This window comes from Neopsephotus bourkii, unplaced genomic scaffold (genome assembly GCF_033783945.1).
Source record: "Neopsephotus bourkii isolate Nb327-2 ecotype Australia unplaced genomic scaffold, CSIRO-AGI_Nbou_v1 NB_1792, whole genome shotgun sequence".
NCBI lineage: Eukaryota > Metazoa > Chordata > Aves > Psittaciformes > Psittacidae > Neopsephotus > Neopsephotus bourkii.
The window spans coordinates 12,505,594-12,530,612 of record NW_026902266.1 but is presented as its reverse complement, the minus strand read 5'-3'; the positions used below and the strand labels follow the sequence as shown (position 1 = coordinate 12,530,612).

The window sequence follows — 25,019 nt, the reverse complement described above, 5'->3', positions numbered from 1 at the left end:
CATACAGACACGTGTGTGTATGTGCATCAAACTTTATTTCTTTACAAAAAATATATCTTCTTTGGTGTTAGAATTTTAAATTACATGGCTACCTGTAACAGTGGTAAACAGCTGGAGTCAGGCACTCAGGTGTCCACTGCTACCTTGTGAATGGAATAGTGATTTGAGGAACACTTGTGGAAGAAACCACCACTGGTACTTCAAACATTTTTCATTACACATCACGCTGGCTGACTGGGCAGAGGCCTTGAGAGATTGGTGGTGTCTTTTGGTACAGGACAAACTTGCATTGAGCATTCAAAGCCTGTATGATGTGTTTGTGTAATCAGAAGTTAGCTGAGCAAATTTCCAGGCTCCATGGTTTTGTAAAGCTGCCAAATGTGATGAGACCAAATAAAATTTAGGCTTCAGTTACACACTTCCTTCCAAGGCTTCTTCAAGAGATTATAACTGTAATTATGGCAAATTATGTAAATTCGCCCTGAAAAGATTCCCATCAGCTGGGTAGTGTTCAAGAATGTTATTGTTCAGGTTGTTTGTCAAGTCTTCTCTTAGGGAAATGCTTATTTTGGGTATATTTTTAATACTGAAAAGCCTTCTAGGTGTTTGACAGTTCACCTAGATCAGTCTTGTCTCACCACTTTTTCATTTAATCAGAACAAAATTAGACCTTATAGCAAAATCATAAGTTATCATGAGAAATGACACAAGGCAGAGAGGATAGAGACAAGAATTGCATAGAAGTAAAAGAATTCTACTAAAATATTCATTTAAACATGATATCAAGGAAGCTGCTCTGGCATCATGAACTCTGAGGTAAGTGAAACCTAACCTCAGTTGCTACTGAGTCCCCCTTATTTAGTACTAAACAATCCTGCTCGCACCCTGTGAGTGCTTTATGGCAGGGAGGAGGTGCACATGCAGCGTGCTGGCGGAAGCAGCCTGCTCCCCTGCGCAACAGAGCATTTGCAGAAAGCACCAGGTCAGCAGCACATGTGCATGGCAGTCACTGCCCATGTGCTCAGTAAAGCTGCCATCCTCAGGCTGCCACAGTGATTGTCTGCCATGGGCTGTTGGGTAACAAGGAAGGTGCTGAAACGTAGGAGATGGAGGCCAGTTCACCTGGACACAAAACTCCCTGGGACATTTTTCAGTAGACACTATGACCGAACTCGTGCTCTTCTGAGCTATCTGGTACCGTTAAGTTTGTTCTGTGTACTAAGAAATAGAACATTCTAAATGCTTCAGTTAATTTTTTTGGAGGAAGTGTATTGGTTTGGGGTTTTTTTAAGAAGTTTCTTGGTCTCCGGTCTGATTACTCAGGTTTCTTGCTGATAGAAAGGCAGGCACGACACAATGCCTGACCTATGAGTGAAATTCTTGTCTACATGCATGACCCAGGTGGCAGAGGTCATCTAGAGAATACTTTATGGAATGTTAGGACTCCTTCAGCAGCATAAAAAAGGCGAAAGGATGATGTTTTTCTGTAATTACTCTTTACCTTGAAGTGTGTTCATGTTTATATGCAGATATGGGTGTGACTGTTTCTTATGCTTTTAACCAGACCAGCTGCACTGTCACTGCTGTTGTGAGAAACATGACAGGTGAGGGCTCGATGGAAAAAGAGGTATAAGAAAGGACATGAGGGAGCTAAAAACTGAAGAGATAAATCCTTTCAAGTCTGTTCCATGTTGAATTCTTTTCAATGCAGCAAGCTGTGTTAATTTATGTAATTAAAATTCCAGTGTGGGTGCCATAGAAAGATTAGAGTATGCATCTGTAGGGATAGACAGCCCTCATGGGAGGGAGTGCCCATGCAAAGTCTGGGCTCAAGCACTACTGTGTACTCTTATCCACTATCACTTGCATCTGCCTGCGATGCTAACATAGCTTTTATGTGTTACAGGGAACTGTGATTCTAGTTAGTGCTGGAGGTGTCCACAGGAATCTTCCAGTGGGTGGTTTATGCTTTCCTGAGAAGCTGCAAATAAAAATTTGTTGCTGACAACTCTACTTACCAGATGTATAATTTTCCAAATATCATAGTAGGAAATGCTTTGGAAGGAGAAGGAAAGACAGACAAGAGCAAATGAGACGAGCAAATTAGTTGCTCAGTTACAGTATTCCACAGATAAATGTAATGATTCAGATCTCATTTAAATAGGTATTAAGTAATAGGTTAAGTAGTCTATGTAGCTATGTAAAGAAAGAATAGACCTTAAAATTAATGAAAGTATTTACGTCTTATTCCTCCTACGTATTCTGGCCTTTGCCAGACAGTCATCCTGAATTACTCTTCCCTGCCTTTATTTTACAAAGTCAGAGGATGTGCAGTACTACTGCTAGCCAGAACCATTACCCACAGCCACACCCCAAACAAGTAAGCAAATGCACGGTGCAGGCTGCATGGCAGGATTAAGCCGGAGGCCTGTGAAGCAAGCAAAGAGTCTCTGTACCAATTTCATATGCCCCCTTGCTGAGCATACCTTCCTCAGAAGTGGAGGCTAACACAGTTAAACAGCAGTTTCCTTCTAATGTCCACTCCCAGTTCTCAACCCATATGTTAGCCAAGGACATCGATGTACAGGAGGGATTAATTTTAGTAGAGTTGTGTGTCTAAGCGAACAATGGTTCCCATGAACTGCTTCAGATTCTTCCATTATGAGAGCCATGGGGTAGAAAAAATGCATCATTAATTTATCAGGAATTTGAATTTATGCTGTACTTTTAGCCCCAAAGGACACAAATACACTCATTTTGCAGTATAAGACATGCTGTACTGCCACACAGCTATGTAATTACGCAGTGCTTGTCTGCCTGTCAGCTGAGAACACTAAGTGATCCTGATCCTGTTAAAAGAAACAGAGATTTTGATCCTGCAAGAGAAACATAAAAACAGAGACTAATTACTCAATTAATTGAGCCAACAGACTAGGTTAAGCCCCATATTTTTACTGAGGTTATCTAATTTTTAAATAACCACCATTGACAAATGTAAAGTTTTAAACCTCAACCACAAAAGAGCACTTCCATGAGCACCAGGGTCCCCCATGCAGTGTCGGCGTATGGGTCCAGTATATCAGCAGCAGTTTTTTATATACCTTGCAACTCTTTACCTGTCTTTGGTCAAATATTGCCCAAACTTGCAAGTGTTTAGTATTTTAGCTAACTGGATGATTGCACAAAGTGTTATAGCTAGCTGGAGGGCAAGGAACCTTAACCATTGCTCTGCTTAGACATGAGAAAGTGATACTTAGTGTTTTAATTTTTGTTTTGCACTAGTAAATTTGTCATTAATTCATGTGCAACTTGACCAGTATTCCTGTCATATTGAACACTCTCTACAAGCAGGTGTGTTAGAGTAAGGATTTTTTATACTCTGTGAACAGTGTCTCACTATAAGCCTACAAACTCTTTAGTCCCGTTAATGCAGAACAGGATTGTTTAGAAGTACAAAAATGTGAAAGTGTTATTATTCTCCATTTTGAATACTTGACTTCAACTTAAATATGAAAATGTATGCAGAATAAGTGCAGAAAAAAATGGTAAATACAAATACTATTATAATGTATTTTAACAGCTGGTGTTAAATTTGCTTTCAGTTATTGCTGTAGGTTAGTAGTAACCAAAATTTCCTTGGAAAAGTTCAGTGTTCTATTTGGAGTAGTTTTCTAGTAGCAAGTTTTAGTCTTTGCAAATTAGGTGTAGAATTTGTCAGATAGAAAGTTTGTGTGTGAATACAGCAGGAAAATAAGCTTTTAATGGGTACATTTCAAGTCTTTCCCAGCATATCACATTATGCAGTATTTATTCTCCTGAGGACTACATTTAAGCTCCAAAGACACTTATGCTGAATTAATTTAGAAGAAAGTTAACATATACCCATGTTTCTTTCGTTCAAAACAGATACCTTATTTGCATATTTTAGCATATAATTTTAAACACCACATTTATTTACAAAGAAATTATTTGTTCTAGTTCCACCTGGTTTTTCCAAATTGCAGATATCCAGACAGGCTCCATCCAAAAATCACAGATGACAGCTGCTGCTGACAAGGTACTGCATGGCATTATAATGACATGTATGCAAAAGAATGGCCAAATCCAGAATGTTTTCTACAATTTGACCAATAATCAACACTTCCCAAATAAAGGGGCTGGGTTTTGGGAGATCTGAGCTCTGTTCTTAGTCCTTTTGCATTACTGGACCAGTCACTTCTTGGGTGCTGCACTCCTCAACTGCAAGACAGATGGAATTATTTGTATCTTTAGCAAACACAATATTATTTCTAATTTCCCAGGTGAAAACAAAACTCTGTCCTGATCAAGTCAGTACAAGTTGCATCTTTAATTCCAGCAGAAACAAGAACATGTATATAAGCAAGTTTTGGCTTCCAAATAACACCCTACAAACCAAGATGCAAATGCTTGAGAAAAATGTTCACTTGGAAGGCAATTAAATCAGAATGCCATAATTTATATATATGATGAGAAAAAAGTTTGTTACTTAGTGACATGATCAGGCCATCAAGTTTGGTATCCTGAACCTGACAGAGACAATATGCAGTATGACAAAAAAATAGGTTATTTCTGTTGTCTGTGTAAACTGTGCAAGATTTGTGCAGCAGATGCAAGGAGACTGCTTTCCCAGTATCAATTAGCATCAACTAACAGTTTTGTGTGGTTACTAGAGAAAAAGCCATTTTAAACAACTAGATACTCTGACCAGAGTCCCAAACAGCCCAGCCTAAATCCCCATGTTAGAATATGCAGATCAATTGCAATACTAGTGCAAATTCATTTCTTAATTTCCTTCAGTTGGCACTCAATTTATTTCTTCGTCTCTAGAGATTGGTTTAATCATAAGCATATAATGACAATGCAAAGAGTTCAGTTTCTGGGTTAAAGTTAGTTAGGAAGCCTTCATATTGAGCACTCAGATTAGAAAAACCTAGACTAATTGAATACACCACACACACAAGAAGTAAAACTGTCATTCAATTTTTTTTGTTTTCCAGAAGAGTTACATTTTAGTAAAATTTAAGCCTCATAAAGAAATACGAATACATATTTTCTCTCATCTAAATCCCATAAATCTTTGGGAATCTGTTAAGATGTCTGCAGGAAATGTCTCGTCTTTCCTAGGGAAAATACAAAATCTTGGGGTTTCTAATTGTGCCAAAAGGAGGTTCTTATTTGTCTGGCTGAAAATGGATAACTAGGTATCCCCTATGCTAAGGTTGATGAGTAATAATGTGAACTTTTCTTCTTTGCATTAGTTTTCTAGATAGGCTACGTTAGAACAGTATTTTCATCCATAAGGAGAAAAAAGATAAACGAATAAGGCAGTAAGGTGTTCCTAGGCATAGCCTCCAGGTGCATGCTGTGAACAGATTTTCATTAGCAAGCTAATATTGCTTCTTGTTCACACTCAAAAGTGGCAAGACGTGTTAGCAAGATTTTCACATGGATAAGCAATGCAGAACAAGCCTTAGAAAGCAACATATTTGGGCCAGGTCTGTTTAATGTCTTTACCCAGGCTGCCCAGGGAAGTAGTTGAGTCACCATCCCTGGATGTGTACCACCTGGTGTAGATGGCACTTAGGGACATGGTTTAGTGATGGACTTGGTAGTATTAGGTTAACAGTTGGACTCTGATCTTAAGGGTCTTTTTCAACCTAAGCAATTCTGTGATTCTGTATACAGAAGTGATGCTTGCTTCAAAACCAATCAAAAAGGTGAAACCTGGGAATACACAATTTGCTACATCACAGGTCAGAAAATTAATTAACTAGATTAATTACCTTGTCTAGAAGACTGTCTCAGGCAATGGTCAGCACTTGCTGCTTCACAGAAATGAGCTCCACTCTGCGCCAGCAGTTAACTATAGCACCAGGAGGATTCCCTTCTTGACTGCTGATACTTTCTCTTCACAGAGACCAACATTTGATTTGTCTGAATGATCATCTTGGCATGCCTGTAGAAAGTTGTTTTATCAGAGCTGTTAGAATTAACTCAGACCACTAAAAGCATCTAGTCAGTCACTGAACATGGATGCCTGTGTCCATTAATTTAACAGGTTTCCTATAGCCACATAAATCACAGTTATAACAAATTTCTAACTCTAACAATCCTTTTTTCCATAGAGAGTTCATTTACCACCTTCACATTGGCATTCACAGCTATTCATACTTTTGACCACTGAAGCCAGAACCCACTAGTTTTCAATTATATCCTAAGCAAAGTCCTAATATTACTTCATTTTGGGTAGTTCCCCCATCTGAATATTTCATCACACTTTAAACCATCTTTGTTGTCTTTCTCTGTCTTCTACTTTAGACATCTTGAATCGAGCCTAGATCAAAGCAGATAAATCAAGCCTGACTTGTTTGTAGAAGTTATTTATATATAATGTCAGAAACAAAGAGGAAAAGGTAACTTTTCTAAGCTTTTCACAAAATGTATTTCTAAAATGTGCAAATAAAGCCAATATATCCAGCACACCCATCTGTTTCCTAGTTACATCACCATATTCTTTCTCTATGGAAGCAGCTACTGTATTGCACAATCCATGAAAAGAAAGATTGTCCTAGGGAAAAAAAAAAGGTAGAACTAAATTACCCTGCAAAAGACATTGGTGCAGAACATTAACTCTGGATTCTTTTTTATTGGCCAGGTAACTTACATAGTATAGAAACACATCTTAAGTTCTAATTCAGAACTTTAGAGCATTCACAACGAGTTAGAGCACTTAGTAACCAGCTACAACTCAGTATAGTAGGTTCTGCATTTAGTTTCCTGTTTGGTTGTTTGTGGGTTTTTTCCCCAAGTAGGACAGTAAGTAGTAAATGACAAAAGCAGGATGCAGGAGGTGCATTCAACAAACAGCATCCCCTTCAATAGTAAGAAAGAAAAATCAGAAAATGTCAGCCTGTAAATGACCTCTCACCAACAAGTACTTCCAGATGAGTGTCAGTTCTCAAAAAGGCATTCAGTTTATTTTTAAATGAACTGGCCTGTTGACTTGTTACTCAGGACAACAGCTGTCGTCAGAAAAACCTTGTGCATCATTATCAACTGCTTAGCATAAAGCTAGTTTTTCCATTTCTACTTACTAGGTAATCCTAGTTATCAGAAGAGCAACATAATAGTGTTCAATAACTAATTTAAAAAGTCATACTAGAATATTTGTTTCTGCAGATGTTCTTCTACTATGTCAAAATGATTTGCTGGCCACAGTAATGATTCATGTTTACTTTCTGAAAGATCCCTAATGATCCTCCTAGTCTGGCTACTGTATTTTGCTCTAAAGCCTCCTTCATTTTTCTTAGTTTTATCACCATCTTCTGTAGTAAACTGCAGTTCCAGGTATCATATCCTAAAGAGCTTCTTTGTATTTCAGTGAAGGCTTGAATTTATTTCTTTGCAAGGTATTATTTTTTAATTGTTTTAATTTTAATTTTCTATTTTTCTAATCTTGCTATTGACAATGGGACTTTATAATCTTTTATAAATGTGACAAAATTATATCTATATGTGGAAAATATTACTGATGGGTATAAATCCATACATTCCATTTCTGATTTTTATGCTGTTTCTCTATAATTTGTTTTCTCCTCCAATTACGTTCTCTTTATGAAACTACATTTCCTTTTGCCAGGAAATGGTTTTATTTAAATACTGTAATTAACAGCATTGTGTACTTCCTGAAGAAGTTTAGTTAACAGAGAGTTTGTAGGTCAGGGTTAAAGAGAAAACAGCTATGGGAGACATTACTGCAGGGATCTGTTACAGACCGCCGTTACTGATCAAGGCAAACCTGTGGATGAAGCACTCTATAGACAGATAGGAAAAGCCTCGTGCTTGCAGGCCATTGTTCTCATGGGTGACTTCAACCACCCTGACATCTGTTGGAGGGACGGTACAGCCCGGCACAAGCAATCCAGGAGGTTCCTCGATTGTGTGGAAGACAACTTCCTTCTGCAAGTAATAGGGGAGCTGACAAGCAGAGGTGCCATGCCTGACCTCGTGCTCACCAACAGGGAAGGGCTCATTGGAAATGTGGCACTCCAGGGCAGCCTTGGATGCAGCGATCACGAGGTGGTCAAATTTGAGATCCTCAGGATAGTGAGAAGAGCGTGCAGCAAGCTCACTGCCCTGGACTTCAAGAGAGCAGACTTTGGCCTCTTCAGGAACCTGCTTAGTAAGGTTCCATGGGATATAGCCCTAGAGGGCAGGGGGGCCAAGACTCTTGGTTGGTCTTCAAGGATCACCTGCTACAAGCTCAGGAGTGCTGCATCCCATCTAGAAGGAAGTGCAGCAGGAGGGCCAGGAGACCTCCTTGGATGGATAAGGAGCTGCTGAGGAAAATTCAAATGAAAAAAGAGGCTTATAAACAGTGGAAGCTAGGACAGGCGGCCTGGGAAGAATACAGGGATGTTGTCTGGGAAGCTAGGGACCAGGTTAGGAAAGCTAAGGCTCAGTTAGAATTAAACTTGGCTAGGGATATTAAGGATAACAGGAAGGGTTTCTACAGGTACATAGCAAATAAAAAACAGATGAGGGAGAACGTAGGCCCCCTCAGGAAGCTCTTGGGAGAACTAGCTACACAGGATTTGGAGAAGGCTGAGGTATTGAATGACTTCTTTACCTTGGTCTTCACTGGCAAAGGCTCTGACCGCACCACTCAAGTCTTGGAAGGCAGATGCAGGGACTGGGAGAATGAAGACCTTGGGCCCAGTGTAGGAGAGGAATTGGTTCGAGACAATCTTAAAAATCTGAACGTGCACAAGTCTGTGGGACCTGATGAAATCCACTCGTGGGTCCTGAAGGGGCTGGCAAAGGAAGTTGCTAAGCCGCTTGCCATCATATTTGAGAAATCATGGCAGTCAGGTGAAGTTCCCAATGACTGGAAAAAGGGAAATAAAACCCCCATTTTCAAGAAGGGGAAAATGGATGACCCAGGGAATTACAGACCAGTCAGTCTCACCTCTGTGCCTGGCAAATCTTGGAGCAGATTCTCTTGGAAGGCATGCTAAGGCACATGAAAAACAGCAAGGTGCTTGGTGACAGCCAGCATGGCTTCACTAAGGGGGAATCCTGCCTGACCAATTTGGTGGCTTTCTATGATGGGGCTATGGAACTGATGGACAGGGGCAGAGCATCTACCTGGACTTGTGCAAAGCGTTTGACACTGTTCCACACGACATCGTTGTCTCTAAATTGGAGAGACATCAATTTGATGGATGGATCACTCTGTGGATAAAGAACTGGCTGGATGGCCGCACACAAAGAGTTGTGGTCAATGGCTCAATGTCCAGCTGGAGACCAGTAATGAGTGGTGTCCCCCAGGGATCAGTGCTGGGACCAGTCTTGTTCAACATCTTCATCGCTAACATGGACAGTGGGATTGTGTGCACCCTCAGCAGGTTTGCCGATGACACCAAGCTGTGTGGTTCGAATGATACGCTGGAGGGAAGGAATGCCATCCAGAGGGACCTCAACACGCTTGTGAGGTGGGCTGATGCCAACCTCATGAAGTTTAACCATGCCAAGTGCAAGGTCCTACACCTGGGTCAGAGCAATCCCAGGCACAGCTACAGGTTGGCAAGAGAAGAAATTCAGAGCAGCCCTGCGGAGAACAACTTGGGGGTGCTGGTCGATGAGAAAATGAACATGAGCCGGCTTCAGTGTGCGCTGGCAGCCCAGAAAGCCAACTGTATCCTGGGCTGCATCAAGAGGAGCATGACCAGCAGGTCGAAGGAGGTGATCCTGCCCCTTTATTCTGCTCTCGTGAGACCTCATTTGGAGTATTGTGTGCAGTTCTGGTGTCCTCAACATAAAAAGGACATGGATCTGTTGGAACAAGTCCAGAGGAGGGCCACGAGGATGATCAGGGGACTGGAGCACCTCCCATATGAAGACAGGCTGAGAAAGTTGGGGCTGTTCAGCCTGGAGAAGAGAAGGCTGCTTGGAGACTTCATAGCAGCCTTCCAGTATCTGAAGGAGGCATATAGGGATGCTGGGGATGGACTCCTCACTAGGGACTGTAGGGAAGTACAGTAGTGAAAAGTCCATCCCCAGCATCCCTATAGGGTTAAAACTTAAACAGGGGAAGTTTAGATTGGATAAAAGGAGGAAGTTCTTTAATGTACAGGTGGTGAGACACTGGCATGGGTTGGCTAGGGAGGTTGTGAATGCTCCATCCCTGGCAGTGTTCAAGACCAGGTTGGAAGAGGCCTTGGGTGAGATGGTTTAGTGTGAGGTGTCCCTGCCCATGGCATCGGGGTTGGAACTTGATGATCTTAAGGTTCTTTCCAACCCTAACTATCCTATGATTCTAAGATGTAACAATTGCACCTTTAGAGGGCTCTGCTCAGAGCCTAGACTGTTCTGCATTCACGTAGCCAATCTAGGTTAAAAAAAAACAAAAGGATTGCAGAGTCCACTGGTTACTAAAAGCTACTTTGGACGTACAGATAAGGCTGCATCATTTGGTTTGTCACAGCTGCAGTTATTAAAAATTTGTTGCAGCAATATAAAAATTTAGCATTTATGATTATGTAAAATTTGAACACTCAGAAGTCTTGGTAGTGGAATGAAATGAAGTGTGATGTAGATATTAAACTGTTGTAACTGTTGAATGATATGTCTAATTCCATTGTCAGGGAATGTATTTACCAGTGGCTGTAAGGCCACTGCTCGAATGGTTACCAGACAACCTGCCTACCAGAACCTGAGTGCAGGAGGAGAAGTGAGGAGGAGGGAAAAACCACGATTTGTTTTCCTGAAGCAATGATCTGGCTGATCCCTATTATAACTCCACCTAAGTTCATGTGGTACACAGCAATTAGTTTTGGTTAGTATTGGAAAAATAAGTTCACATTTAAGAAGCACCAATAGCAAATAGTGATCTAAATAGCTGGCAGACAACATTTTTGAATATGTAACACTGTTACTATATTGTATATCATATATACTGTATATTTCATACACATAGTAACAGTTAAATGCACCTTATTTTCACAGTAGCCAGATCAGATATATGACGTGCTAAGTGCCCTTGAAGAAGGGCAACAGCCAACAATATAGTTCACTGAGAAATACTTCAATTTAAATTGTTAAAATTAATTTTTAAACAAAGAGTATGTTATAGAGCCTGTGTTTCAGGCTCCCACAGAGCACCTGTAGGCCAAAGAGTTGGAAGAAGACTGGAGAAGGAATTAATCAATTACCTATATATACCATTATATGTACCTGTATCCTTCATACCACTACAAATCAGAAATTATAGTCTCAATAGCATCATCCAGTATTTCCAAGCAATGGGCAATACTGAAAATACACTAATTTTACTCCATGAGCTAAATAATTCACTTCTTCCTATGAACACTTTTTCACTGCAGCAGCATCCATACAGGGTGACCACAGAGAAGACAAAATGACTTGTAAAAATTGAGTAATTTTTTTTTTTTTTTTTTAGGACTAAATTTGTGTACTAACAGTCACTGAAAATATGGGGAAATGCATGAGAAGATCATGCAATCTGTTAGGAGTGGAGACCATCTATTTTATAGATATCTCAGCATAATTCTTTGATTCAAATGTATTGAAGCACTAGTGAAGATCAGAGTTTCTATCTCAAAGGTAGAGTGAACACGTAAATATTTGAGGTGCATGACTGAGGTACAAAGAGAAAATTACATTCTAGTGAATGCAACAATCTATGCAGCATACCTGATAAAAGATTGGATACACTTACTAAACTTGTAAGACCTTTTCCTGAAATAGTCATGGTTAGGCAACTGAGAGCACTTCTGTTTTTTTCTTCTCTCTTTTAGATAGAATAACTTGAGATTTAATGGGATGAGAAAAAAGTAGATTTACAATCTGTAAAAAAAAAAAAAGTAATTAGCTTAAAAAAGCTATCAGTCTGGTTTTCAGTAATGCTGACAGCCTCCAGCATTCATTTAATATCCCTCATTTTTACAAGTCATCAAACCCTGTCTTAAGCTTTGTGCACAAGAGCTGGTTCAGTCTAAAGCAACAACCTCACTTCCCCATTTTTCCTTTCTCCATAGCTTTTTCTGGGAAATGTGGAAACCCAGTACAACAGCTTGCACCTTACAGAACCTATCACACCTACCTAAACAACAGGAATGCCATGGATCACATCTAGCAGATGTGCCAAGTACAAACAATGACTAAACTGACCAAGTCAATTAGGTGTTTTGAATTACTTATTCAGCTTTAATGATGCCATATATCCACATCTGAATCCTTCTCTAAGATACCTAAACTGTGTGAAGTAGCATTTCTCTTCTTTTCCTGCTGAGTGCTTTTTGTTCATATACAAAACGCAACCTTGGCAATCTCACTTCAGAGTAACAAAGAACAGAAAATTACTTGGTTCTTAGTGAAGAGAATTCTTACTGAAGAAAGAGAGTAAATATACAGTAAATTTCTGTTAAATCTAGACAGGAAAAAAAAATACCCTATGAGCAGTAAAATGTCATCTGTTTACAAGGCAGCATCCAGCACAAGAGATAAGTAACCATAAGGTGAGCTTTTTGGCAAGAAAACCCATAAGCTGTTCAGGACTTTTTAGCTAAGTACACATTTACAGAAACTTCTTAATGCATCTTTTGTCATGAAGTCAGAGCATGCTTTGTTCTGAAGGGCATTTGTCTGAGGAACCATGGTATGTTGCCCCAGTTCTGCAGCAGCAGTGGTATGGAGGGGCAGAGTTCTAGGTTACATGGTGTGTGCACACTGTACATATTTCTTTACAAAAAGAAAAAAAATGTATATAACATCCCTGGTATTTGCAAAGGAAGCTGTAGCAATGCTCTTTCCCATTTGCAGCCCTTTGGCTGCGAGGCCTTCTAGACACTAAAGAAACTTTATGACAGCTTTCAGCTAAGCCTGGTTCCGCAAGGATCAGTATTCTAGGGAGTACCTATCCCACTTTACTGCCCTGCAAAATAAATACAGGAAGGGGAAGGTTTGGGAACTGTGCATCCACCACCCCCAATAATCCAAACCAAAAACCATAAAACAGTTCAGCAAAGACTGTCTTATTAGTTTGCACAGCTTACTAGCACTCCAGCTCTAACCTGGAATATATAAGTATACACTTACAACATGCTGTTCTTTCTAAAATCATGTCAGTCTTCACATGCAACAGACTCGCAAGTTGGACTGCCTGCCAAGCGTGTTGGACCATCTTTGTACTGCAGTTGTTTGCAGGCATAGCAAATTGCGTTCTTAGATGCCATATTATTGGATAGATACTACTTTAGTGAAAGGCTTGAAAGTAAACCTCTTATAGAAAGTACAATAATTCTAAAGCAAGTCAATAGTATTGCTTTCCACTGTGTGTTATGTCACATTCCCATAGCTTACAATAATTCTAAAGCAAGTCAATAGTATTGCTTTCCACTGTGTGTTATGTCACATTCCCATAGCTATTGGTCATAACACAATGTGTGACTTGAGATAGGGTTACTGTTAAAAGTACACTTATGAAGCACTCCATCAGTTTTATATGCGTCTAAGGCTACCAGCAGGCACTGAGAACATTTGTGCTTCTCACAAGAATTGCTTCAATTTGTGTTGCAAAACCCATCAAGTTTTCAGTCAGACTTGTTAGTGATGTTATATTAGGCCTATTTTTATAAAATAGATGACCTGGATATTTATTTATCCTCTTGAGACTTCTACTGCCATTGAGCTGCCTCTCATCAGCATTGATCATAATCCTGATTCAGTTCAGATGGGCAGAATTCCTCTTTAACTTGTTTCAGCCTATAGAACTGTGCTTTATGTGTCATCATTAAAGACCTAACCCTAGGCTATCAATGTTTTGCTTTTGAATGGGAAAGTAGAGGTCTTACCTAAGATGGGGAAGGGAAGCAGGTAGGCAACTTGTCTTTCACTTAGCATGAAGTGTAGTATTACAATAAACCATTTTGCTGAGCAGGTGGTAAACATGACTGTACAGTTTTATACAAATTTTACTAAATGGTTATAAAAGCCAGAATTAACTAAAAGGACACCTTTGTTTGTATTTGGCTCTAGGATTCCAAATGCTAATGATGAACAGACTGGAGAAACCATTCGGGCAAGTAATGGGCCTGAACTAGTCTCCCATAATTAGTTTTCTGACAAGACAGAAAGTAGGACAGCATCTTTCCCTTGCTTAGGCAAGATCTGACCTGAGGATGTCTTAGACACCAAAACTGAGAAAAGAACTAACTGATAAATGAAAGATACAGAATTAGTTAACTTAAATCACAACACAAGCGCCCCCAGCATCAGCTGTAAGTAGAAGGAAGCTGATCTCAATTTGGGGTTTAGGCAGAAGAACTTGTGATAAACTGTAATTCCCAGCTCCCAGACCCTGAGAGCTGACCCTGCCTGCCATACAATACTGAGTCTGTGCAGAGAAAAAAAAAAAACCAAACCACCATAATCAACAGTTTTCATTAAGAACACAAAATTTATGTTTTGCTGGGTGGAGAAACAGAGGGGGAAAAGGAAGGGGAAAAGAAGAAACGCAACCCAAAACAAAGCAAAAAAAAAAAAGCCCACCAAAAAAACCAGCCCACAGCTGAGGGGTTTTGGCAATGAGACGGTATCCATTACCTCAGTGTTTCATGTCTGAGGGACCTAATTCAAAGCTCACTGAATTCATTTGGAAAGACAAAAAAAAATCTCACCACAATGAGAATTGAAAGGCCAAAGTAACATAGGGGGTACGGTATGTGTTTAGGGTAAGGAACAAATACCATATCATAAAGATTTTACTAATTTCCCATTCTCATTTCTTCATGTTTCTTGTATGCCGAGCAGTTACATTGCTTATACATAGCTTAGAGTTTATGCTCCCACCAGACACCCACACTGAACATTATTAATAGGAATGTCAATAATAGTTACACAGCAGTGGGAAAATACAGTTCAGTCAGCATTTTGCTATAGAGGTATATTAAAATGCCTGCTGTGTGCCTCTCTGTCAAGTGAAGTAATCAGTGAAAAATTGTATCTAGATTGCACACAGGACTACCAAGGAGGATTGATGGGAGCCTCATGTTTTAAATTTTGAGGATTATACTAGAAATGGTCTTTTACCCAAAGCCATATTTAGAGCTTTCAAACCTAAATCTGGATGTCATTAGCAAGGTCCAAAATAAAGTTTTTAGAGCTCATAGAGAAAGTTTTTAGAACTCTCACTTCTCACACAAAGTACTTTACAGATAGGATAGGAGAAGGGGGTACCCCCCTAGTCACCAGTCTGAACATAATTGAACCTGTTCTGAATGGCACAAGCTACCTTTCTCTCAGGAACAGCCTTCTCTGAAAAAGCAAACTCAGCATTTAAATGAGATTTATGCCAATATCCTTGTGATTATAACAGAAATCAATCCCTGTTATGACTTTCTAATGCAAGGTATAACACAGGCTTGAAGAAAACTGATGAGGCGGGGTTTTTGTTATGTGGTTGGGTGGTTATTTTCTTTTTATAGCAACTTTTTTTCCCCATTGTACAAATCAGCAATCTAAATGCAGCTGCTCCTTTGATACTTTAGCTGTACTAATCTGTACTGACTTGCATCCCATTGTTTGATTTGCAGATTAAACCAGTAATTCTCTACTACATGAGTCCAAGATAACTGTAGAGCAAGTCAGACTTTCAGGCCCCTGTGTGAATTACTCTTATCCCTGTATCTTGGAGGAAACTTCCCAGATGGTGTTGCGTACAAGTTAGCTGTTATCTTTATTAAAAAGAAAAGAGGTGAAAGACCCAACTGAAACCAGAATCAAATTTACAAAAAAAAAAAAAAGGTAACTTATGTCATCTACATGATAATTTAATTGTTAATTTAGGTCTATATTTAGCTGAGAGATAGCCCCACTGATTTAAGATCTGCTGCAACTCAACAGCGGAAGGCATGGCAGTAAGTACTAAGCTGAGAATTGAAGAGTCAGTGCTGTTGATTAGCAATGTAAAAGACAGTTCATTTCAGAATTCAAAGAATAAACAATTTGTTTGCATTTTATCCTACAGACAGGACTCCTCCAGCCAAGGCACTGGTCCTCTCCTGCCTGTTTTTTGATTTTTCAGAGGTGCGCTAAGCTAGATAAAAGAAGCAAACAGGAAAGCTTTTGTCTTATGGTTAAAAAGCTCAGCTAGAAATGCAGTTCAGTTCTTGAAACCCCATTTGCTGAAATACTAACCAGGCAAATGAGCCTATTCTAAAATGCAGCAGAGATTGAACCAGTCTGTGACAAAGGGAACCTTCACTCCAGAGTCATTCTAGTGCTTATCTTGTCTCTAACGGAAACATTTTTCACAGTTGCAGTGGAGTTCAGTGGATGGACACTGGAATGTTCTCTAATCTAGATACAATATAGCATACTGCTGTCATACAGTAGCAATGCAACAGGTTCACAATGTTTAATCCAAACAATTATTTTTTCTTTTTTTTTTTCCTTACCATCTTTAAAGGGAGGTCCAATCCAGAACCGAAAATCCAAGCGTTGCCTGGAATTGCAGGAAAACAATGAAAATGAATTTGGATTTCAACTCGTCCTTCAGAAATGCACCGGACAACGCTGGTCTATAACAAATGTCCTGAAAAGCTTGTCATCATAGCAGACTAAATTTTTTACCCATTTCTTTTGCTACTGTGTAGCAAATACTGCATTGTTGCCTGCTGTACTGTATTCCTCCTGCCCTTCTACACCCACCCACTCCCCACCCTGGTTTCTTTTCTTTTCTGTCCATTTGGTTTTATTTTGTGAGTGTGTGGAAATTGGGTCTGTGGGCTGAAAATAAGATGTTTTTTATTTCACAATGATGTTTTCATGGCATTTATAGAGACATTGAATGACAGGTGATGGGTAGGCTATCCTAAAGTATTTTACAACTGTAAATAGGAAACAAATGGAAAATATTTATAACTCAAACTTTTATTGAATAAAAAAGTTCAAACACTGTTACTGTTCAGCTGTCTCCATGGAAATCCATTTGGAAGTTAAGTGGTAGTTTCACCCAAGCCTGATCTCTCGCAGCAAGTTGTTGCCTACTATCAGTGTTCTCCAGACTTGTGGTAAAAAGTCTTACCTGCACACTAGAAACTGCAGTGAGGGAGGATTTTCTCCTTTCTCCTTCCAGGGAGACCTGTCTAGGTCACTTGAGCTACTGATGTACAGATATAGGTGAAGATGTGGCACGGTGTATGCAAGTGTATAGGTGTATAATGTGTACACACACATAAATTTCCTCACCAGTATTACTAAATAAAGTCACTGAGAAAACCCCAGGCCTCAAGTGAAACAAGAAAGAGAATTAATTTAAAATAAAATAAAAACTAAAGTAAAATAAAATGAAATAAAATGCTACAAAAGAAAAGCAGCACCTGTTGGAAGAAAGATAAAATAAGCCCCCTGACATTTCTCAACGGGTTGGCCCCATTTCAGTGACTGCACTTTTCTTCCAATTGCTCATGGTTCTTACAACTGCTTTTTTTAAATGCAGTGTGCCCTGGATACCACAGACTTGGATAAAAATGGCTCCATCCAAGAGCAACAACAAAAAGTATGAATACACTCTGTCTTTCTCCCTGCCTTTAAGGAGGTGGGAATGCAATGCCATATCTCTTCACAGGTAAGACTGGGATGAGGAGAGGAAGAAAAAGTCTGATGAGATAGAACACTGTATTTCCAGCTGCTTTTATTTGTATGTAAATTCCCTCTCTTTTAGTACCCTATTTGTTCTTTTTATTTTGTTGTTTGTTAGCTTAAGTAACAGTCATAACCTCTTTTGGAGCTGGTTATGGGCCAAACTCTTTTACAGACTGCCTTCACATTCAGGACCAGATAGCAGTATTGTTTCTTATGACTGTTTAATAAGTCATGTGGCATATTAATTATATGTGTTCAACCCTCTGCTATATATAACTACCATACATCTGCCTTTTAGAGAAGATAACGCTGAGCCAACAACAGGAAAACAGTATTAGCCAATAAAGACAGGCTTAACACCTGCACTTGAACCAATTTCAGAGGCCCCTCAGGCCTGTTTGAGTGAAAACTTCCATTAAAATGAGAACCCTGAAAGACCATCAATAACCCAAGTGTCATGGTACCACAGCTAGACAAGATAAAGAAGCTTTAATTTCAACCTGTGGAGAGAACAGGATGTTGCTGCAGAAGTGGGCCAGCCAAGCCTTTTGCACACTGGAGCATGTGCAGTGTCCCGATGGGAGAAGGCTCAGTGCATGGCATGCATTTTGAACATTCACAAGTTCTGCCACTCACCAACGGGACTTATTTTTCACAGGCATTCCAGATGAACGAAGAGGAAACAGCACATTCAGGTAGAGTAAGCACAGAACTCAGAGTAACAAGCTAAACTAAGCTTTCTTTCAGCAAAGATACCAAGACTTCAGTGCATGGAAATGCAGCCATAACAGAAAAACAAGTAGTACAGATCAAACCAGCCTCTTCTTGATACTTACAGGTCTACTGCACTCTGAGCAGGCACTTTCGTGGTTTAGATTTTTTTTGAGAACTGAGGGAGAGAGTTCTTATAAAAAAGAAAGACTTCACAAAAGTGAAAGGAGCTGAGCTCTGAACTGTTTTGTTTCATACAAAATAAGTATTTCTAGCATTTGCCCAAAGCAAATAGCAATTTTTCCCAATTACACTGCAACAGTGTGCTGGTGTTCACTGCTGAAGTGAGATAAAAAACCCAAAAAACAACTCCAGTGACCCATATGGTCTGACCAAGCAATGATGGGTGCTATCCAGCCTCCCTGCTACACCCCCGTTCTAACACTGCTGGTCCCCTCAGTTACTGTGGGGTCTGCACTGACAGACAGTATTCTCCGCTTCTGTAAAACAGAACAACATTACTGGGAATCCCTCAGTGCTACCTTATGAGTTTCTATTTGTTTGCACTGCAATTCTAGTATCTACAGTGGAAATAAAAATAAACATTGGGGGAAAAGAAGCCATAAATCTAGACTTGAAAGATTACTTTATACTACAGCAATTCAGCTATATGTAGAATATATGCATTATAATATTATTTTACACAGTATCACAGTATGTTAGAGATTGGAAGGGACCTCAAAAGATCATCTAGTCCAATCCCCCTGCCGGAGCAGGAACACCTAGATAAGGTTACACGGGAACGTGTCCAGGCGGGTTTTGAATGTCTCCAGAGAAGGAGACTCCACAACCTCCCTGGGCAGCCTGTTCCAGTGTTCTGTCTCCCTCACTTGAGAAGAAGTTTCTTCTCAGGTTTAAGTGGAACCTCTTGTGTTCCAGTTTGTACCCATTGCCCCTTGTCCTATCATTGTTTGCCACTGAGAAGAGCCTGGCTCCATCCTCGTGACACTCCCCCTTTATATATTTATATACACTAATAAGGTCACCCCTCAATCTCCTCTTCTCCAAACTATAGAGACCCAGCTCCCTCAGTCTTTCCTCATAAGGGAGATGCTCCACTCCCTTAATCATCTTAGTTGCCCTGCGCTGGACTCTCTCCAGCAGGTCCCTGTCCTTCTTAAACTGAGGGGCCCAGAACTGGACACAATATTCCAGATGAGGTCTCACAAGGGCAGAGTAGAGGGGAAGGAGGACCTCTCTCAACCTACTAACCACCCCCTTTCTAATACACCCCAGGATGCCATTGGCCTTCTTGGCCACAAGGGCACAGTGTCGGCTCATGGTCACCCTGTCATCCACCAGGACCCCCAGGTCCCTCTCCCCTACACTGCTCTCTAACAGGTTGTTCCCCAACCTATACTGGAACCTGGGGTTGTTCCTGCCCAGATGCAGGACTCTACACTTTCCCTTGTTATATTTCATCAAGTTATTCCCCGCCCAACTCTCCAGCCTGTCCAGGTCTCGCTGGATGGCAGCACAGCCTTCTGGCGTGTCGGCCACCCCTCCCAGCTTAGTGTCATCAGCAAACTTGCTGATAGTACACTCAATTCCCTCATCTAAATCATTGATGAATATATTAAATAATACTGGTCCCAGTACTGACCCTTGAGGCACTCCACTAGATACAGGCCTCCAACTAGACTCCGTCCCATAGACTACAACTCTCTGGCTTCTCTCCTTCAGCCAGTTCACAGTCCACCTCACTACCCGATCATCCAGACCACACTTCCTCAATTTGTTTGTAACATGTAATAAACATGTAACTTATATAAAAAGGGAAACGGGTTTAAATCTGTGGCTAATCATACTGAAATGGTAGAATAGACATTATGACCCATAAAAGCAGCACCCATTATTGTGCACTTTCTGAGACATAAGGACTCAGAAAAGATTTTGTTTGAAATGCTTCTTCTCCTGGAAGAGAGAGAAAACCAGAGCAGAACCGAAGGACACAGGCAACATTTTCTAGATGTGCTCACACTAAGTCATGAACTGCCTCACCACCACTTTCCTGTACAGATACATAGGAGTTACATGGGCACAGCAGCATTTCCTTGCGCTGCAAAAGACAATCTATGTAATCGAAGTGAAAAATAAAGCTCATCTTTGCTTTCTGGAAAATTACAGAATATTCAATCATCAAGTCACTCCAAATGAGCAAAATCTGCCTTTGCAATAGCTTTTTTTAAAAAAAATGCTTTGAAGAGGGAAAGCTGGCACTGGAGGACAAAAAAGAACACTGTTCTAGAAGTCACCTCCTTACCTGAGTCCAGTCAAAGATGAAGATGATCCAGAAAGATCCAGTCAGCTCCCTCTTCTTCCTGCTGCTATAGAACTGCTCAAAGTGTACTTTGATGAGTTTTTCTTGACAAGTAACAAAAGTGTGCTTACTAGCTGATGAGGATATCCTGACAAATCAAAAAGAAAATTTCAAGCAAGCCTAAGCCTTCCTCCTACTGTACTTCAAATATTTATGGACAACATATACACTTTCCTTAGCTATCATTCAGCCCAATAGTTCATACCAGGATATCAGCCTCAGTGGTTTCTCAAGGCTGTAAGAATTCCACTGTGTGTCTCCTCACGACACCTGCATGTTGGGCAAGCAACACCAGCAACAAGAAGGAAAGGAGCTGTGGTGACGACATGAGCACAGCATGCCGAAAAGATCACTTTTCACATCCCTGGGGGGAAGATACGAGGGTTTGGCTTGTATCAGAAATCCCTACATAATACTTCAGGAGATGGGCTATTCAGTCTTCCTAAGAGATACAGGTTCTAGAGTTTACTCTTGTTTGTTTACATATTGATTTTTATAAAGCTAGAGGTATTCAGGAGCATGGAATACTAAGATCATACCATAATGAACACATTACCAGCTAAAACTTAAGAGAATTTAAGAATGCCCTCACCTGCCTCATCCTTCCAAATTTCTTAGCATCCATTGGGACTGACTGTGCAGAACAGGGCTTAGCACTGTTCTCTTGCTATGGAAGAGGCAGTTATTTTTTGTTTAATCTTTTTGAAAAACCAAACTTTATTCCACCAATATCAGGCCTTAGTTGTACTTCTGTGCTTTCACTAATAAGAAGTTAACCAGTCAACATCCATCGCTGAGCCGTTTTATACATATCGATCAAGAGGCAGTTGCCAAAGTGACAAGTAGCTGTCACATGTCATTCTATACTAGGTAGCACTGAATACTCAGCTGGAGTACTCCCTACAGAGAAAGGGAAACATTGAGATTTCAAGGTCATACATCAATAGAATGCCCCAGAATATTGTTTACACTGTGAATTATTTAATTTCTGTATATATATCCCTACACCACTAAACCCATGTATGTATATAAATTTTCATATAAAACATAAGCATGCATGTACACACATACTGCTGGGAAAAGAAAAATCACGTTAAAGCGTACTTCATCTGTTAAAGGCAGAATCACAGTATGGTTTGGATGGGAAGGGACCTTAAAGCTCATGGGATTCCAACATGCTGCCATGGGCAGGGACACCTTCCACTAGAGCAGGTTGTGCCAAGCCTCATCCTACCTGGCCCTAACCGCTGCCAGAGATGGGGCAGCCACAGTTTCTCTGGGCAACCTGTGCCAGGGCCTCACCACCCCCACTGTAAAGAATTTCTTATATCTAACCTAAACTTGACCTTTTCCAGTTTAAAGCCATTACTTCGTGTCCTACATGGCCTATCCCTGCGCTACCCAGAATACCTTCATCACTACCACGTAACGCTGACAAAAAGGCAGACCATAATATCGTCATATTTCATCTTTAGTTAAAATAAATGTTAAAGGTTTACCACAGGGTTAAGTCAGAATAGCTTCTCAAAACCAGAATCTAAAACAGTTGTGCTAATACAGAGGCTCAGGAGGCAATCATTAAGGCTTTTGAATAAAACAGTATGTTCTCTACGGATTTGCTGTAATATGTCTTAAAATTCCCCCCTACACACCTTGTTTTTACCATAAAAATACTTAGAAGTGCAGAACATGAGCTCAGGAATGTCATTCACAGCTACATTCTGAAACAGCAAAGCAATGTGTATTTGTTTATTGACTTAACACTAGCTTTGCATTGTCAGGTGGAATTGACTGTTTTATCTGAATTCAGTCTTGCTATGCATAGACTCAGAAGGGGATCTTTGTCATAAACCATGTGAAAACTGCTTTTAGCATCACAGAAATACACTTTTCATCATAATATATTATTTCCAGTGAAGTAGCCTCATTTGAAGTGCATATATGATAGGACAGAATTATCCAATTAAAAGAATATCTGTATTTCCATCTTATGATATGAAAAACACTAAATATATATTGCTTGCAAAAGGGCAGAGGTAAATGCAATTTCTGTTCAGTTTTTTAAAGGAAGAATGATTCTAAGGAACTGCTGAACCACAGTTTAGGTGACGAGTGCTCAGATCTAAAAGAAAGGTAAAAGAGGTTAAGTCCATTCTTTAAACTTCGCTGACTTCCTTGGTCAGTGGTCCTCTCTATGGGCAGTACAGATTTTTTATGAACCACAGAACACAAGATTTTTAGAATACTGATGCTCTCTTACTACTAGAAAGCTCTACAAAATCCTATCTCTTCTGGCAGCTAAACTTTAGGTGCCCCATAACCCAAAAAAAAATCCACAGCTATGCTACAATCTTTGCTCACATTTATCCACAAAAGGGAAGTCAGATTGTCCCACCAAATCTAGGGGGTTATTGATGCCTCACCTTATGGGGGCATAAAAATGCATCTCCTTGGCCAAAGGCAGCAATTTGGTAAATCTGTGGCAGAGTAAATCTAGTCCACAAACCTCAAACACAGCAGAAAGCACACTGGCTGCGGAGGATTGCCACCTCTCCACTGGGCCGGAGAATGAAAAGAAAGCTCTTGTCAGCACACAAAGTGCCATAAGCCTCAGCTTGGCACTTGATCTTTTCCCACTGGTAAAATCACTTGTTTCTCAGTGTTGTATTTCCTCATCTTTAACACTTGCTCTAGAACTGGCACACTAACAATTATGCTTAGGAAGATCTGTTCATTTTCTGAAAGCACCAATAAGAAATGAAATACCTGTATTTGAAGTGATCACACATGACAGCAGTTCTTATGCCAGTTGTGAATAATTTGCTGTAGATGACATTGACAAAACGGCACTCATTTCAATCCAAAACAAACCACCAAAGGCTATGTTCTTCAGCCTCCATTAATAAAGGAGTTCTGCCTCATATTTTTGTTATTTACTGTTATTTTCAATTTTTTATGTTCTCCCAGACATTGTTCAGTCTGTTATCACCTGAGTTCCAAATGCTCAGGAAATACAAATAAAGAGAAGATAGTAAAAATATGCCCGAAACGTCTGTCCCAAATATGTCTACAGATGATCTTGAGCAACCAGAGATAAAACACAAACTGAAATTCCTGCCACTTCCCAGAGTCTGAAGACCACTGAGCAGGTCTTACTCAAATCCAAACCTGAACATTAGCATGGAAATAGTGAAATGCTGTAAAACCTGCTAGCAACAGTCATGAATCCTCACCTAGTGTAAGTCTATTGACTCTGAAGAACGTCATCATTTCCATAGTGAGGAGCTGGCCTGAATTCCCAAAGTATGGCTCACTCAAGCAAGATTCACACTGAATTCCACAAATAACCTCTGGTCATACATGGGTGTCAGTGGTGTTCAGAACTCACATGTGCACTCCAACCCTATACAAGAAGTGAGCTTAACAGCCACACTGGATGCTGAAAACACCTTTCTAACAGCTGAAAAAGTACAGCACAAGCACTGCAGAGACAAGAACTAAAAGTTATCCTATGGGCAGCAACTTTCCAAAACCAATCTAGTGTTCTACATACTTATGCTGAACATACCTAGTTAGATTTGGCAGCCCACTGGAAAGAGCTTGTTTTCTCAAGAGGTGAAGAAAGATCCTCATCATACTAGAGAAGTGAATCACCTGGATTCTTACTGTTCCTCACGTGATATGCATGTTTTAATTGGGAACAAAAAAACAGTATCAGTAGCGACTAAATTTCAGGCAAGTATCACTTTCCTAATCTTGCTTACATTCCTATTCTGAAAAATTAGAGTCCAAACTTAAACTGAATTACTCTGAAGCCCCATACAGGGGCTATATATTAGATACCTAATACTTCTGCCTACAGCTAATTGTAATTCATGCCACCTCCATTTTTCCATCTTACTGTTATAATTTCTATGTATTTAGTAGTCAACAAAGTTAAAGAAAATGCCTCTCAAATTTGACAGCAAAGAGACAGAAATATTCAAGATCACGCTTCAGATTTAAAACAGTTCATATTTAAACCACTCTGTTGTTCCATAGCATGACTTTTATCTGCTTGGTCTCACAATCAATAAATGCTGTCAAGGATGGCAAATTTAAATAATTCTGCTTCTTGAAAGTGATGCTTTCAGGTATTAAATCCTTGACTGACATTTCCTGGGAGAGATTAAATCACATGGAGCTTTCATCATCTGAAAAGATCTGAAAATAACATTGCGTATCATAGCTAAGCTCACAT

At 40.0% G+C, this 25,019-nt stretch overlaps 1 protein-coding gene across 6 annotated transcripts in view; it reads left to right on the top strand.

Annotated features, from left to right (window-relative positions):
- Positions 1-17,001, top strand: part of GALNT18 (polypeptide N-acetylgalactosaminyltransferase 18) — a 238,368-nt gene extending 221,367 nt beyond the window's left edge. For 2 of the 6 annotated variants that reach the window (XM_061380458.1, XM_061380455.1), the window contains one exon: positions 16,511-17,001. In XM_061380458.1, the coding sequence (XP_061236442.1) occupies positions 16,511-16,657 (147 nt within the window). In that variant the 3' untranslated portion in view covers positions 16,658-17,001. Of the gene's footprint in view, positions 1-4,301; positions 4,531-5,145; positions 5,189-11,840; positions 11,865-16,510 lie in introns of those variants that run through there. The other 4 variants (XM_061380456.1, XM_061380457.1, XM_061380454.1 and 1 more) reach the window with 4 other exon arrangements.
- The last annotated feature ends 8,018 nt before the right edge of the window (positions 17,002-25,019 follow it).